The sequence below is a fragment of the Anomaloglossus baeobatrachus genome, chromosome 2, assembly GCF_048569485.1.
Source record: "Anomaloglossus baeobatrachus isolate aAnoBae1 chromosome 2, aAnoBae1.hap1, whole genome shotgun sequence".
In the NCBI taxonomy this organism is placed as follows: Eukaryota; Metazoa; Chordata; class Amphibia; order Anura; family Aromobatidae; genus Anomaloglossus; species Anomaloglossus baeobatrachus.
Window position 1 is genome coordinate 181,691,257 of NC_134354.1, and position 18,448 is coordinate 181,709,704.

The window sequence follows — 18,448 nt, forward strand, 5'->3', positions numbered from 1 at the left end:
GTCCATCCAGCCGTGTGTTTTACCGAGAACTGTGTCCTCATCATTGGCTGAGTGAGTACCACCGTGCCGTGCGGCACAGCGCTGCCCCCGCGACCCTGCACCTCACCAGGCCCTGTAACCCGCCTGTCATCCATCCCTACCCCATCACCGGGCCCCGGGACAACCAACCCCCTACCCACGGAGGGGAGAACTAACATCAAAGCTGCTCCCTGTCACCGCTCCCGGGATCCCCGTCTAGAGCAGCGGTGGTGTCACCAATATCACCACAACCGTGGGTGGCGTCACGGACAATATCCAATCCCCACAATCAAACACCCTTTTTACTCACGGGCGAGGAGCGCCGCTCGAGTCCCCGGGATCCAACCCACCGCTCGAGCCACCACCGAGCAGCCGCAGCCGATGCAGCAGCAATAGCCGGATCCAAGCAGTGGGAGAGCGCAGCGTCCCCTCCTCCGCCCACGACACAGCCATATTGGCAAATCAGTTCCTTTGAGAGGAAGATAGGACTCGGAGCTGCGGGTTGAAGATAAGGCTAACTGTACTGTTGTATTAATCTGGGTTGTGGTGAAGAAAGCGAGTTTGGTGGAGGCAAGACTAAGGCGGGCTTTGCACGCTGCGACATCGGTAACAATGTGTTACCGATGCTGCAGCGATAGTCCCGCCCCCGTCGCACGTGCAATATCTAGTGAAAGCTGCCGTAGCGATTATTATCGCTACGGCAGCTTTACACGCACATACCTGCCGTGCGACGTCCCTCTGGCCGGCAACCCGCCTCCTTCCTAAGGAGGCGGGTCGTGCGGCGTCACAGCGACGTCACACAGCAGGCGGCCAATTGAAGTGGAGGGGCGGAGATGAGCAGGATGTAAACATCCCGCCCACCTCCGTCCTTCTCATTGCAGCCGGCGGCAGGTAAGGTGAGGTTCCTCGCTCCAGCGGCTTCATACACAGCGATGTGTGCTGCCGCAGGAGCGAGGAACAACATCGCACCTGTCGCTGCACCGGCATTATGGAAATGTCGGAGGCTGCAGCGATGATATGATAACGACGCTTTTGCGCTCGTTCATCGTATCAAAAAGGATTTGCACGTTGCGATATCGACTGCGACGCCGGATGTGCGTCACTTTCGATTTGACCCCATCGACATTGCACGTGCAATGTCGCAACGTGCAAAGCCGCCCTAAGTGAACTTGGGGAAGCAAGTAGGCTGTGTATGAAAATGCTCTGTGTGAAAGAGGAACCGTACGAAAAGTTATGGATCCGCTAACTACTGTACATAGTTGTAGTAAAGTGGTTGTTCTTCAAAACACTGTTGGTCTTCCTCACTGAGTCGTACAACATCTGGTCATGGCCAGCCAAAGCTATTGGGATCATGAGGCCTGCAAGGATGTAATGCCTCTGTAGTACAAGTCCACACACCCAGCCAAGACCCTCATCTTCATGTAATATGCCGTGTTGTATGAGATAGATACCTTGCCCACAGCTACCGCTTTACGCCACAATACAATGTATTCCATATACTGCACACAGACATTTTACAGTAGCACTAAATTATGTTTCTGTGAATCCAACAATGAAGATAGGAGAAAGGAGCACAATCTGTCTATCTCTCTACCTGTGTCTTGTTGGTATTTGAGTGCTTCTCACTCCTCCTCACCCCTCCAATAGGCATAGAGTTTTATAAGAGCTGTAACTTGATATTTTTTGCAAATTCGCAGCTTTCTGCAGAATGACAACCACTCAGAAATTATAGGAGAATAAACTATTTGATTTTGGACTTACATCAAACATTATCTGCTTCATGACAACATTAAGGATTATTATAACGAGTCAAAACAAGCTTCAGAGGTCATACAGTAAAGACTAGAAAACAGGAGAATTTACAGTCTGCTAAAGATAGAACCTTTACGGTATAAGCCTGCAATTATATACTCCAACATGCAGTTTTATGCATATAAGTACTCCAAAATGGGTAAAGAAGTAATATAGGCAATCTCACTGCAGCCACACCTTCAACCCGCTGGTTCCTATACAGACCAGTATCCTTAGATGCACAAGACCCTAATGGTTCTTGCACATACTGGAATATCCCTGGCTACACAGCTCGAAACCCATAACTCAGACCTGTGTGCCTGAAAGGCCACTGAGTTGTTTCTTGTACCTACTGAGGAATCAGAGGGAAGGTTACTAACACTACAAATTAAGATAGGGTAAGCGTGTAAAGAGAGACAAAGACCCAAGGTGTTGAAACATAAAGGTAGAGACCATCCGCATTTGGACAGTGACTGACCAGGCTTTGGCTCAGCAGGAAATGAAATTGACCACACAGCACAAGGTCACTGGATCGAGTCCAGACACCCAAATTCTTGATCAGTCCAAAACATCTCTCGCTACAGTCAGTGCCTAGTTCCTCTGATTTTCAGTTTTCTTTTTGATTACACTTCTATTTTGTTTCTGAAGAAGTCCTAACACATTCCTTCTAAAGAGGTTACACTCTTATTTATGCTTCTTGCTCTCTTCTTCTTCTTCTTTATTTGTTAAAACGCCACTCTAGTATTTTTTTTTTAATTTCACCAATGGAGTGGTGCTTTAAATTTCAGTTAGCTGCCCCTAGTCTTAGGGCGGCTTTGCACGTTGCGACATTGCACGTGCGATGTCGATGGGGTCAAATCGAAAGTGACGCACATCCGGCGTCGCAGTCGATATTGCAACGTGCAAATCCTTTTTGATACGATGAACGAGCGCAAAAGCGTTTGTTATCGTATCATCGCTGCAGCCTCCGACATTTCCATAATGCCGGTGCAGCGACAGGTGCGATGTTGTTCCTCGCTCCTGCGGCAGCACACATCGCTGTGTGTAAAGCCGCAGGAGCGAGGAACATCTCCTTACCTGCCGCCGGCTGCAATGAGAAGGACGGAGGTGGGCGGGATGTTTACATCCTGCTCATCTCTGCCCCTCCACTTCAATTGGCCGCCTGCCGTGTGACGTCGCTGAGACGCCGCACGACCCGCCCCCCTTAGGAAGGAGGCGGGTTGCCGGCTAGAGGGACGTCGCACGGCAGGTATGTGCGAGTGAAACTGCAGTAGCGATAATAATCGCTACGGCAGCTTTCACTAGATATTGCACGTGCGACGGGGGCGGGACTATCGCTGCAGCATCGGTAACACATTGTTACCGATGTCGCAGCGTGCAAAGCCCGCCTTATACTAACCCTTTGGCATCAGAATGTTAAACCAAGAATCTAACATTCAGGTATATAAATTTTTGCCTAGTAGCATTAGATCAAAGTATGATTTTTGGATGTGCAGTTCATGTCTTTTTTCCCAACACTTTGGCGTCTTCGGCATCTTCATCTGTTTTTAGCATCGCTCCTGTCCATTTTTGGCAGTTTCTGATCTCACAGCTACTGCAGAGTTTAATGGAGCAAGCAGGATCTCACCCTTAAACACAAGTCTATGTTTTGGCTAACATAGACTTGTATCGAGAGCTTGTGACAGAATGTCTGTCTTCTGACCAGTCAGTTGTTATGATCACAAGATGCCACTTTGGAACTGGACCGATGCTAAAAAAGGATGAAAATGTCAGAGAGCAAATACAGTATGTGCTCCAGCATATTATTATTTTTATTATTATTATTTATTTATAGAGCACCATTAATTCCATGGTGCTGTACATGAGAAGGGGTTACATACAGAATACATACACAAGTTACAGTAGACAGACTAGTACAAAGGGAAGAGGGCCCTACCCTTGCGGGCTTACAATCTATAGGATTTTGGGGAGGAGACAGTAGGTGGGGTGTAGATTGGTTGGACAGCAGCTCCGCACGGTGGTCAGGCGGCGGCTCCGCACGATAGTGAAGCAGTGAGGTCATTGTAGATTATAGGCAATTCTGAACAGATGGGTTTTCAGGTTCCGTTTGAAGCTTGCAAGGGTGGCAGATAGTCTGACGTGTTGAGGCAGTGAGTTCCAGAAGATAGTCTTTTCTTTGCCGAGAATCACATTTGTGATTAATCAGATGGCCACTGTAGGATCTGAGCTAATGTCCATTTTTATTCTCTACTATGTATGTGTATGCATGTTTCTTTCTTGTACACATGCGATGAGAACCCCTAGAAGAATCATTGTATCGGTCTTTCAGGAGAATCATCAGAATTCAGACATTGTGGCAGAATAAACTGTTTTACTTTGGACTTCATTAGCATCATCAGAACATGGAGAATTAGATCTCGCTCACATTACTGATTAAATTGGATTGCATTACACTTGGACCAATTAGTCAATGAGGCAGTGCAGATCTGCAATTTTTTCCTCAGGCTGATTCAGCATTAGCAAAACATCACAGCATGCTGTGATTGGCAATGTATCTCGGCTCACTTGCACCCTATGGGTGCGAGTAAAACATCAGACTGCGGGGGTGTGGCTTGCCGATGGCAGAGTGAGACACACATCTCCTTAGCTCTGTGCCCAGGCCGCCCTTTCAGCCTCTTACAGGTAGTGCAGCTGAGCCCAAACCTCACATGGGCAGACCCAGACGTTCCCTAAAGCAAGCAGCAGATCCGGAGACCGGGACAAGCATTGATAGATCGCTTCCTGGCCTCCAGCACCCCCACTCAAACACGAGCTGCTCAGGCCAAGATAGCGACAGCAGGGAAACAACAACACTCCTCACTGAAGCATGTCTCAAAGGTAGGGGATTCCCCAGTCACTGCTTCTCAGGATTCCAGTGAGAATGAATTAGACTCTGAGGAGGTGAATCTCCGTGACATTTGTAAATACATTAAAATTCATACCTCCCAACCGTCCCGGATACAGCGGGACTCTCACGCTTTTGAGCCTTTGATGCCGAGTCCCGCCCGTGGGCCTGAGTATCCCGTGGCTCCACCCACCCACTGTAGCCCCGCCTCGCTGTTTCTCCCTTCTATTCATTACAGAGTCGAGCGCGCACCTTGAAACTCCTGTGACTGCTGCTGAGGTATGAATCACCCCCTGCAGCAGAGCGGACATCCCCAGCCCCGGAGCGGATCCCCTGCACCAGAGCCGACCCCCCCCTCCCCCAGAGCAGACATCTCCAGCCCCAGAGCGGATCCCCTGCACCAGAGCTGACCCCCCCTCCCCCAGAGCGGACATCCCCAGCCCCGGAGCCTGCGCTTCCCTGCAGCTGTTCTCTCTGACTCCCCGTATGTGGCTTCTCACTGCTACAGATACACGGGGAATCAGGAAGCTGAGGAGAAAGTGCAATCAGCACTTCTCTCTCCTGCAAATAGCACTGACAATAGCAATAACCTTTGCAGAGTTACATCTGCAGACTTCTATTAGCTTACCGATCAGTGGTCTCCTGCCTGTGGAGCTGCTGGGTCCTAGCTGTCCAACAGCTTCAGCTCTGCTTTATCCTGGCTCCCCTACCAGTTAAAGGGAACCTGTCAGCAGAAATTTAGCAAAAAAATAAAAGATTCCCCTCTGCAGCTCCTGGGCTGCATTCTAGAAAAGTTCCTGTTGCTATTGTGCCCCCTTTGAGACCTAAAAAAATACTTTATAAAGCCTTACCTTTTTGTATGCAAATGTTTTTTTATGGTCACGGGGGCGGGCTGTCTGGCGTCCGTTATTCCACCTCCTGCCGCTTTACGCAGTCCCCCATTGCTCATTTTTATACATGAGGACGCCTTCCTCATGTAACTGTCCTCCCGAAGTTTTGCGCATGCCCAGTGGCACTCTCGCGGGACTGAGCACTGTGCAAAGTGTGAACGCTTTTGAGGTGATTGCGCAGGCGCGAGATTATGGGCGGCGCTGTGATTGTCATCAGCAGCGTTATCCAAGTACCCGCCCATAATCTCGTGCCCGCACTTTTCCCTCTTACTCCACTGTTATGCGCAAGCGCTGGCCATATGAACCATGTTACCTATTACCGCTTGCACGAGATTATGGGCAGGTACTTGGATGACTTTGCTGATGACAATCACAGAGCCGCCCATAATCTCGTGCCCACGGTAATAGGTAACATGGTTCATATGGCCAGTGCTTGCGCATAACGGTGGAGGCAGAGTGAGAAGCGCGGGCACGAGATTATGGGCAGGTACTTGGATGACGCTGCTGATGACAATCACTGCGCCACCCATAATCTCGCGCCTGCGCAATCACCTCAAAAGCGTTCACACTTTGAACAGTGCTCAGTCCCGCGGGAGTGGCACTGGGCATGCGCATACTGTCTATGCCCCCAGCCCCTCCTGTGCTGAATATACTGTAGCCCCCAGCCCCTCCTGTGCTGTATATACTGTAGCCCCCAGCCCCTCCTGTGCTGTATATAATGTAGCCCCCAGCCCCTCCTGTGCTGTATATACTGTAGCCCCCAGCCCCTCCTGTGCTCTATATACTGTATATATACATGCAGTATATACTGTATATACTGTATAATGTATATACATACTGTATATACTGTATATATATATATACATACAGTGTATATATATATATATATATATATATATATATATATGCTATGTATGTATCACAAGAGAGGATGGGGGTTTTATATATTAGTATATAAACCCCCATCCTCCCTTGTGATACATACACTGTGCATGTCTAGGTCTGTTAAAGTGATGCCAAGTGATCACATGCGAGGAGGAGCTGGACAGAGACAAGCGGGGTAGGTGAGTGCGGCTGCTGCTGGCTTCCCCATATTATTACCTCCAATGTGTGTATATGTATGATGTATATATCCATGTATGTCAGTGCAGATGACTATGTATAGATTTGTCTGTTTATATGTATATTATGGAATTTGTCTTCAAATATGTACCGTATATGTGCCTATGCCTGTGCCCACAATCAGGACTCACTGTGTCCTGGAGGCAGCGGGTCCTGACCTGCGGGGCTGCACGTCTCCTCCGCAGGAGACCACAGCTGCCTGTGCCCACAATCAGGGCTCGCTATGTCCTGGAGGCAGCGGGTCCTGACCTGCGGGGCTGCACGTCTCCTCCGCAGGAGACCACAGCTGCTTGTGCCCACAATCAGGACTCGCTGTGTCCTGGAGGCAGCGGGTCCTGACCTGCGGGGCTGCACGTCTCCTCCGCAGGAGACCACAGCTGCCTGTGCCCACAATCAGGACTCACTGTGTCCTGGAGGCAGCAGGTCCTGACCTGCGGGGCTGCATGTCTCGTCCGCAGGAGAACACAGCTGCCTGTGCCCACGATCAGGATTCAGTGCACTGCGGTCTCCTGCTGTGTTCTCCCTACAGAGGACGCATGCAACTGCAGCAAACAATTGATATGCTGCAGTCTGGAAAGACGCTCCGCAGGTCAGTGTTTGCTGCAGAAAAAACAAGCACAGTGGGCACGAGATTTCTAGAAACCCTCCACTGTGCTTGTACTTTCCAATGCAGCGTTTTAGACACAGCAAAAACACGCTACATCCAAAATGCTGCAAATACTGATCGTGGGCACGCAGCCTTAAACAATGTGATCAGCAGTGCTGAAAAGGATTGGATGTGGGTGTGACAGATTGCATAATGGGTGTGGTTAGGGGGCGTGGCTTAAATTTGCCTACGCGCGCCGCATACTTTGTCCCTCTTTCTCATCTTTAAATGTTGGGAGGTATGCATAAAATCTCTCCCCACCAAACATGATTTGGAAAAGCTTGTGTGCAGGCTGGAGAAGACCTACAAGCAAGAGATACATGCCCTGCAGAGGGAGTTTACAGAGAGAGTGAAGGGGGTGGAGAGATCACAGGATGCAGCTCTATCAGAGTTAATGCAGCACCGTGAAATAATTAACCATCACTCTGCCAGGCTGGAGGAGCCTGAGGCAGGCCTGGAAGACCAAGAAAACCGCAATAGGCGAAATAATATCCGCATACGTGGACTCCAGGAATCAGTGCCATCATCCAATTTAGATGCCGCAGCACAGCAGATATTCATGCAGATCTTGGGGGACAATCAGGTAACCACTGTTGAATTAGATCGCATTCATAGAGCTTTGGGGCCCAAACCACCCAACAATGCACGGCCCAGAGATGTGATATGTCGGGTGCACTTGTATAAAACCAAGGAACGCATTATGGCAGCAGCCAGATCCAAAGGCCCAATTGCTTTCCAGGATTCTCAGGTTACGCTGCTCCCTGACCTAGCCAGGCGCACCCTCATGCTGAGGAGGGACCCCCTGCTGGATCAACTCCAGGACAAAAATATAATATACAGATGGGGCTACCCCTTTCAACTGGTGGCTACAAAGGAGGGCAAGTCGGCGATATTTCGGTCCCTTGGGGACCTTCCTAAGTTCCTTGGAACATTTGAGTTACCAATGACAGATCTACCTGACTGGCCGAAAAGCCTACACCTGCCGGTGATACCACCCAATTGGCAAGAGGCCTCAGGATCGAGGAACAGACAGAAAAACCCCAAACAGACCCCAATGGAGCAGCAGAGGTCCCCTTCTTGATCTCCTTTGACATTTAAAAGTTTCAGGATCACCATCCACAAGTGGTTAGAAGACAGACCCATTGGGTCTCATTACATCCCTTTCGCTGGTCCTAAAAACAGGGATGACATGATTTCTCCTCCTTCTAACCATTAACAATGTGACATGGAGATTCGTGAGCTGTTTGTAACTTTTTTGGGAAGTCAGAATAACATTAGTCTGTGACTTTGCTCTCTCTTCCTGCACAAAAAAAAACAACCCCAAACCTCTTCCTTCTCCCTTCCTCTCCCTCCCCCCTTCTCCCCCTTACCCCCTTTTCGCCTCCTCCCCCTCTCCCTCCCCCCCTCTCCCACCCTCTTCCCCCCCCCTCCCTCTCCCACCTCTCCCCCCCTCTTCCCCTTCCTCCTCTTTTCTCTCCCCTCTGCCCCCCCTTTCTTCCATTACTTCCCCCTCACTGACCAGTTCACTTTCTCCAATCCCCCACTTCACCCTCCCCTCATACTCGCCTTCGCAGTCCGCTGTACGATCTCTGCTAATGTTTAAGGTTTAAAATTAAGTTACTGTTAAAGTAGATGTTGATGGCTTCATTGCCATAATGGTTCAAGTTGCACTACCCCAATACCCCAATGTTATTATATTATGTATGAATGGCTGGGAGGGTCGGTGAGGGAGCGAGCACTGTTTTCGGCTTCTTCTCCCCCTTCACAGTGCGCAGAACAGACATTACTGCTCTCCTTAGGCACATTCAGGTCGAGACAAGCGCTTTTGTGCAAGCTCTACTATTAATGTTTTTTATCTTACATCTTCTACCTTTGTCTATGCTTTCTCACTTTTTCCCTCTCTTTCTCGTCTGGGCAGTCGTGGCAGTCCCAAATATCAGTTTGTTTGCCCTACTCAGACACAATGAATAGTCTCAAGTTTTGCTCTCTGAACGTAAAGGGGCTTAACATCCCTCACAAAAGAAGTCAAATAAGTTATAATAACCATAAACAGCGTGTCTCCATATTACTACTCCAAGAGACACACTTTAGGCAAGATTCAGTGCCTCGGTGCTTATCTAAATTCTATCCAGTCTGGTATCACAGCACTTGCCCAGACTCCAAGTCCCGCGGGACGTCCATAGCCTTCCACAAGTCTTTCACTCCTGAGGTTTTAGGCTCGCTCATCGACCCATTGGGCAGATACGTCTTTCTAAGAGTTTCTTGGGCCTCCCACAATTTTGTGATGGCTAATGTGTACTTTCCCACCAAGGACCAGCAGGGGTTCGGAGCCAGATGTCGGACATTACTGGAGGACTTCGCAGGTCCCCTTCCTGTGATACTCGGTGGCGACTTCAATTTGCCAATGGATCCGTCCATGGATGTCTCCTCGGGTAAGTCCTCATATCCTCACTCCTCTATACATACTCTATAAAGTTAAAAGACAGCTGCAGGGCCTGAAGCTGGTGGACGCCTGGAGGGTTCTTCACCCAGACACGAGAGACTACACCTACTACTCCATGCCACACCGACTTTACAGGATTGACTATTTCTTCATATCCCAGACGCTCTTAGATTTCCACTTAAACACAAAGATAAGCTCCATCCTTTGGTCCGACCACGCCCCTATATATCTTTCCATACAACTTGGCAAAGCAGAAAGGCCAGGATTCACATGGCGCCTCAATGAGAACGTATTGCAGGATACGTTATGTTTGGCAGACGTGACCCAGACAATCTCAAACTTCACACTGGATCACATGGCTGACCAATCTGCCCCATCCATGAAGTGGGAGGCATTAAAATGTGTCTTGAGAGGAGTCCTCATAAAACATGGCAGTCGGCTTAAAAAAAGGAAAGAATGGAGGAGATCAAAACGCTTTCTTCCCAGATCTCTGACCTAGAATCTGCCCACAAACGCACAAATGCGCAGGACATATTTGGTCAATTATCTACAGCCAGGCAGAAACTACTGTCCATCTTAGACCAGAGAACATGATGCTGGAGGGAAAGACTTAAGGGCAGGTTCTACCAGTATGGGAATAGGAGCGGCAGGTTTCTGTCCAGAGAACTACAGTCATGGCCAAAAGTTTTGAGAATGACACCAAAATTATATTTTCACATGATCTGTTGCCCTCTGGTTTTTAATTGTGTTTGTCTGATGTTTACATCACATACAGAAATATAATTGCAATCATATTATGAGTACCAAAAGGTTATATTGACAATTAGAATGAGTTAATGCAGCAAGTCAATATTTGCAGTGTTGACCCTTCTTCTTCAGGACCTCTGCAATTCTCCCTGGCATGCTCTCAATCAACTTCTGGACCAAATCCTGACTGATAACTGTCCATTCTTGCATAAGCAATGCTTGCATTTCGCCAGAATTTGTTGGTTTTTGTTTGTCCACCCGTCTCTTGATGATTGCCCATAAGTTCTCAATGGGATTAAGATCTGGGGAGTTTCCAGGCCATGGACCCAAAATCTCTATGTTTTGTTCCATGAGCCATTTAGTGATCACCTTTGCTTTATGGCAAGGTGCTCCATCATGCTGGAAAAGGCATTGTTGGGCGCCAAACTGCTCTTGGACAGTTGGGAGAAGTTGCTCTTGGAGGACATTATGGTACCATCCTTTATTCATGGCTGTGTTTTTAGGCAAGACTGTGAGTGAGCCGATTCCCTTGGCTGAGAAGCAACCCCACACATGAATCGTTTCAGGATGTTTAACAGTTGGCATGAGACAAGACTGGTGGTAGCGCTCACCTCTTCTTCTCCTAATAAGCTGTTTTCCAGATGTCCCAAACAATCGAAAAGAGGATTCATCTGAGAAAATGACTTTACCCCAGTCCTCAGCAGTCCACTCCCTGTACCTTTTGCAGAGTATTAGTCGATCCCATGTTTTTTCTGGAGAGAAGTGGCTTCTTTGCTGCCCTCCTTGAAACCAGGCCTTGCTCACGCAGTCTCCGCCTCACAGTGCATGCAGAAGCACTCACACCAGCCTGCTGCCATTGCTGAGCTAGCTCGGCACTGCTGGTAGTCCTCCGATCCCGCAGCTGAAACAGTTTTAAGGTACGGTCCTGGCGTTTGGAGCCTTTTTGGCAAGAATGGAAGCTCTCTCCTTGAAGTTCTTGATGATGCGATAGATTGTTGACTGAGGTGCAATCTTTGTAGCTGCGATACTCTTCCCTGTTAGGCCATTTTTGTGCAGAGCAATGACGGCTGCACGTGTTTCTTTAGAGATAACCATGGTTAACTGAAGAGAAACAATGATACCAAGCACCAGCCTCCTTTTAAAGTGTCCAGTGGTGTCATTCTTACTTAATCATGACTGATTGATCGCCAGCCCTGTCCTCATCAACACCCACACCTGTGTTAATGGAACAATCACTAAAACAATGTTAGCTGCTCCTTTTAAGGCAGGAATGCAATGATGTTGAAATGTGTTTTGGGGGTTGAAGTTCATTTTCTTAGCCAATATTGACTTTGCAAGTAATTGCTGTTAAGCTGATCACTCTTTATGACATTCTGGAGTATATGCAAATTGCCATTAGAAAAACTTAAGCAGTAGACTTTGTAAAAATTAATATTTGTAGCATTCTCAAAACTTTTGGCCATGACTGTACACCCACGCAACTTGGCTACTCACGTACCATTCATAAATGATAAACAGGGGAAAAAATACAGAACATAAAGGGGATATTACAATGCTTTAGGGAATATTATCAAAATTTATACAATATTAAGGGTCATTTTTCTGACCTCCCTAAACAACAATTAGTAGAGAAAATAAAAACGTATATTCGCTCTACCAAATTACCAGAGCTGGACCCAATAATAACCACAGGCCTAGAGGAGGATTTCTCATTAGAGGAGGTAACAGACGTCATTAAAGATTTAAAGATTGGGAAAAGCCCAGGGCCTGATGGGTTTACAGCGGGTTTCTATAAGCGCTTTATTGACCAATTGAGCCCCCAATTTTTGTCCACTTGTAATTACGTATCCAATGGCGGATCCTTCCCGAAACAGGCACTGGCAGCCCACATAATTGTCCTCCCCAAGCCAGGTAAAGACCCCTCACAGTGCGGGAGCTATAGACCAATATCATTGATCAATATAGATATTAAAATGTATGCCAAGCTCATTTCAAATAGACTGCAGCCGCTTCTTCCCTGTCTGATTAGCACTGATCAAGTAGGATTTGTTAGAGGACGAGAATCAAGAGATAACACAATACGTGCAATATCCCTGATTGATAGAGTGCAGAGGACTGGATTACTCACGTGCATCCTGTCGGTGGACGCAGAAAAGGCCTTTGACAGGGTGCACTGGGAGTTCATGTTCCAGGTCCTTGAGGCGGCAGGTCTATAGCAAACAATGCTACATAGGATCTTGGCTTTATATACGAACCTCTCTGCTCAGATTAAGGTTAATGGGGGTATTTCCCATTCCTTTGACATCAAGAACGGAACGCGGCAGGGGTGCCCGTTGTCCCCCCTGCTCTATGTTCTCACAATGGAACACTTGGCTGTGGCAATAAGGTCCAACCAATCAATTTAAGGGGTCCCGTCTCCGCGCAGGGAGGATAAACTAGCTCCCTTCACCGACGACTTGATGCTGTTCATAACAAATCCAGTGACGAGCCTACCGAACATTATGTTGGAACTTCACAGATTTGGCTCTCTGAGCAATTTTAAAATGAACATGCACAAGTCGGAGGCGCTTAATATTTCCCTTACGCACCAGGTGATCGATCAGCTTCGAGCGTCGTTCCCCTTTAGATGGCAAGGGAAATCATTGTCATATCTTGGCATTGACTTGACTGCTGATGTCTCGTCCTTGAACGGAGCTAATATCCTTAAAGTTTTGGGGAAGATAGAGGCGGAGCTCCTGAAATGGAATAAGCTGCCAATATCCTGGTTAGGCAGGATAAATGCCATAAAGATGGATATTCTGCCTCGCCTGTTATATTTTTTCCAGGCAATTCCCATACCCTTGCCAGCTTCCCTTTTTTCACGATTAAAAACGGCCATAACCAGATTCGTCTGGGCACACAGACACCCTCGGCTGGCCTATAGAGTCCTGAACAAACCTAGACTTGCGGGGGGGGGGGGGGGGGGGGGCAGGCCTTCCAGACCTCAAAAAATATCACCTTGCTTCATTGAGAACATGTCTTCTGGATCTCTACCATAACAAAACCTCTAAGCGCTGGGTGGAGGTGGAGATATCTCAGACAGACTGCGCCCCTCTCGTAGCGTTGTGGTCGCCAGCCCCTTCACGCCAGGCTGTTCCTCGTAAAGAGCTTGTCCTCATTTCTCAGGAGTTCGAACGCACTCCTGGGCATTTCCACTATACCTGGACCACTGACACCTTTACATAATAATTCTCTACTCCCGACAGATTTAACAGGCAACATATTTCTTCACATGTCCAGAGGCATCGTGTCCATAATGAGAGATCTAGTGTCCAATGTGGGTATGAGGCCCCTTCATTCTTTCTTTCCTGACAACCGCACTCCCGCAGGAGCTTGGTTTGGTTATGAGCAATTGAAGAGTTTTATTAACTCCCTTTCACCACAAACTAACTTTTATAGGCCCTTGACGCCCTTTGAGTCTCTGTGTCTGGGGAGAGAGCCTCTGGAACACACCATTGCCCTGCTATACAAAATGTTCCAGATTGAGTTGTCTGGACAGGAGGATGATGCCCCTTTCTTCTTGAAATCGGAGGTGGAATTGGGGAGACCCCTCACGCGTGAGGAACGCTCAAAAATATTACTCTTTACCCACAAGTCGTCTCTGGATGTAGCGTCACAGGAAAGGGGCTACAAAATAGTTTCTAGGTGGTATCACTGCCCCTTCAGAATTCATTCCATGTTCCCATCTGTCTCTGAAGAATGCTGGAGATGCTCAAACGATAGAGGCTCATACATCCACATGTGGTGGTCTTGTCCTCTCATACAATATTTTTGGCTAGACGTGTTTGCCCTTCTGAATAAAGTGTCACCCACTAGGTTTGAGCCGACGCCGGAACTGGCTCTTCTATCCTTAAGCAATATCTCGATCGCCAACTTCAAGAGAAGCCTGTTAAGGCATTTTTTGACGCGGGCAAGGAGATTAATCCCAAGGTACTGGAGGCAGACTAAAGTGCCCTCGCGTGCTGAACTGGTGGCCTAGATGAACCAGATCTATAGGATGGAGGAGCTGGTCGGCCAGGCGTCTGAGTCTGACTCGGGGGAGCGAGTGTTCAGGCTGTGGGCGCCGTGGATTATGTATAGAGAGACACCAGACCTTGTACTATGGCTTCAAGCTTCAGTTGGGGGCGTGAGACCTCTGTGATTGTCCATTCCACATAACAAAAGTGCCGGGGGCTGCACACGACCCAGACGAGACATCTTCTTCGTCCTTCTTTTCTTTTCCCTCTCCCCCTACATTTCCTCTTTTCTCATCTTTCTTTCCTCTTGTACATTTTATGTTATGTTTACATTGTTAGAAAGGATTGTCATCTCAGGGACTTTGTGCATCTACGTTGCCTCCCGTTTGTAAACGAGGCTGCATAAATTATTATATGGGGGTCGGATTGTTGGTCACCCAGTGGGCATCATCTCCAAAGCAAAGCTATTACATGGGTGATGATGGTCTGACCTGAAGTGTGTAATGAAAGGAATTATTATGCAAGTAGAAAAGTGTTGTATTACTTATTACCGCCAAGATTTGAGTTATTCTACTGTATATCATATGTTGCCTATCCTATAATTTGTAAACATGTTCTTTATTCGAATAAAATCTGATTTACACAAAAAAAAACATCAGACTGCACTCAGATGTCGTCCGAGTGCAATCCCATATCATATACGAAGAGAGAGGCAATGGAGAAAATTATTCTCTTCATGTTCTACTCACCAGTGATCCGATCCTCTCATGCAAGAGAATTGGAGCACAGTAGAATGACACTTGGCTCACACTCACAGCACAGTTTGACCTAAGTGTCAGCATATCTCATCTGATGTGCTCTTATTGAATGCTATACACATGTGTGACCCCAGCCTTATAGGAAGAAAAAAAAAATAAATAGAGGGAGATTAAAAAATATAGTCTAGATCACAGCAGTATCCGCTGTCTTGCTAAAGATCGTTCCTCCAGCATAACCTTGCTGTTGTGATGATGCAGATGATGGTTCTTAATGGTATGTGAACAGAGCTTTACCTTGTCTTTCAAACTTTGCAAAATCAGCAGTTTAAGGCCTTGTTCACATGTAACTGCTGAATATTCTGCAGTGATTTGACAGCACATGTGCGCTTCAAATCGCTGCAGAAATGCATAATGGATACAGGGTTTTTTTGTAGAAAAAAGCCGATTTCATGTGCTATGGCTGCTGCCCCCACCATAGACAGAGTGGGAGCTGCATCCAAAGCGCACGGAATAATTGACATGCTCATTTTATGAACGTACGGATTTGGGTAAAAATTTTAGCATCCAAATCGCTGCGTTCAAAAAAGCAACATACGCATGTATCATGCACAATCTACATAGATTGTGCTGGGGATGCAGGACGCATGAATTTATGCTGCAGTGCTAAACGCAGCATAAATGCATGTAATTATGCAACGTGCGCATGAGCCCTTATTCATACTGTACCAGTCAGGCATAATAGGTGGGAGTGTAAAACAACCTCAGAAGTGATTCTACCTCTACTAATATTTTCAATTACATTTATTTATGTATAGAGAAAAGATGCCCTACTCTCACGATGCCAATAAATGGAGGATTCAAATGCACAGATGGTGCATACTTCAACTCCAGATGTGAATATTATTGCTCACCTGGATACCAGCTAAAAGGAGACAGAATTGCTACGTGCATGGATAGCAAATCCTGGAGCGGAAGACCAGCAACTTGTGTGGGTAAGATAATTTATGTTACGGGAAAAACAGAAATATGAATTTAGTTTACATTGATTAGTCTTGCCATCTGCCACCGACATCTTTAACAAGGCACTATACAATATGTCATTTGTAAATGTTGATCTTAAAGGGAATCTGTCAGCAGGTTTTTGCTACCTCATCTAAGGGCAACATGATGTAGGCAAAGAAACCCTGAATCCAATGAGTTATCACTTATTTTACTGGGTGTAGCAGTTCTGTCACAATCAGAGTTTTTAGATTTAGCAATGCAGCAGACCTGAAAAAGCTAAACACACCCACACAGGCTTTGTGTTCTGCCTTCTTTCACGTAATGCTGTGAATCTCCGGCATACAGCTAAACCCTCGTTCACATTTCAAATAAACATACTTGAATTCAGTAGCCTTGATTTATTAGCTGTTAACGTGAACTTGATTGCAGTATACGTGGAATATACAGTGAATATGGCAATATCCAAGGTACAGGTGAATATGGTATACGGAATATGGTATATCCAAGATACAGTTGAATACGGGTAAAAACTATAACAAGAAAATGATTACAATCAGTACAGTGTTAATACAGAGTTAACATAGCATAACAGTACATGAGATACAGTTCTTATGAGAATGTAGGTGAAAGGTCACTGACATGGCTTATCAGGAGAACTATACTACATTTCTAATTGGAGGTGTTTGCTATTATTATCAGTATTGTACCTACTACATATTGGGATAGGATTTTGGAGATAGGAATACCCCTTTTGGCCTCATGTACATATTTGGGATGGGATACATGGAATGTATAGTAGGGAAAATAACTATTTTGATACGTTGCTGTTTTTGCAAGTTTTCCCACCTACAAAGAATGGAAAGGTCTGTAATTTTTAGCATAGATACACCTCAGCTGTGACAGAATTAAAAAAATCCAGAAAATCACAGTGAATGATTTTTAAACAATTAATTTATATTTTATTGCATGAAATAGTATTTGATACAATAGAAAAAAACCCCTAATATTTGGTACAGAAACCTTTGCTTGTAATTAGAGGTCAGATGTGTCCTGTAGTTCTTGACCAAGTTTGCACACTGCAGCAGGGATTTTGGCCCACTCCTCCATACAGATCTTCTTTAGATCTTTCAGGTTTCGGGGCTGTCACTGTGCAACATTGAGTTTCAGCTCTCTCCAAAGATTTTCTATTGGGCTCAGGTCTGGAGACTGGCTTGTCCACTCCATGACCTTGAAATGTTTCTTATGGAGCCACTCCTTAGTTGCCCTGGTTATGTGTTTCGGGTCATTGTCATGCTGAAAGACCCAGCCATGATCCATCTTCAATGCTCTTACTGAGAGACAGAGTTTATTGGCAAAAATATTACAATACAAGTCCCCATCCATCCTCCTTTCAATATATTGTCCCCTCTACAGAAGAGCACTCCCAAAGTATGATATTTCCACCCCTAAACTTCATGGTTGGGACTGTGTTCTTGAGGTTGTATTCATCCTTTTTCCTCCAAACACGGCGAGTGGAGTTCATACCAAAAAGCTCTATTTTGGTCTCATCTGACCACATGACCCTATCCCATGCCTCCCCTAAATCGTCCACATGGTCAATGGTGAACTTCAAATGGGCGTGGACATGTGCTGGCGTGAGCAAGGGGACCTTCAGTGCCCTGCAGGATTTGAATCCTTGACAGCGTAGTATGTTACTGTGTTGCCCTGGGCAAGCCAGGGGTCACAGGTCACAACACCACCACACCCCACATCCCAGGTAGGCACACCTAAGCTGAACCAAAAATCCTTGTTGCCTTCCTCCAGAGGCTGATGATTCACACCAGGGGGTGGGCCAGGCGGTTGGCTCCGCCCACCAAGGAGATCACAGCTCTGGAGGCGGGAAGGATCAGGCAGTCTAGTCAGGGAGGAGGAAGTGGAAGGAGTGAGGAGTAGCCCAGGCAGGGCTAGAGTAAACAGCAAAGAAGTGAAAGTGGAGGAAAGAAAAGTGGAAAAGGAGGAAAGTAAGAAGTGGTGACAGAGCAGAGAGTGTGCCAAGCCTGAGAGCCCAGCTTTGTGTAGGGCCAGAACAGCAAGGTCAGCGACGGCGGTGACTGTCCGGAGGGGGACCGTTTGGAAGTTCCTGGAAGGACCCCGTTGGCTGTGTGCCCGGTGG

At 46.9% G+C, this 18,448-nt stretch overlaps 1 protein-coding gene across 2 annotated transcripts in view; it reads left to right on the forward strand.

Annotated features, from left to right (window-relative positions):
* The window catches only part of SRPX (sushi repeat containing protein X-linked), a 237,066-nt gene that overhangs the window by 127,302 nt on the left and 91,316 nt on the right, over window positions 1-18,448 (forward strand). For both annotated transcript variants that reach the window (XM_075333515.1, XM_075333516.1), the window contains one exon: window positions 16,110-16,286. In XM_075333515.1, the coding sequence (XP_075189630.1) occupies window positions 16,110-16,286 (177 nt within the window). The remainder of the gene's footprint in view (window positions 1-16,109; window positions 16,287-18,448) is intronic.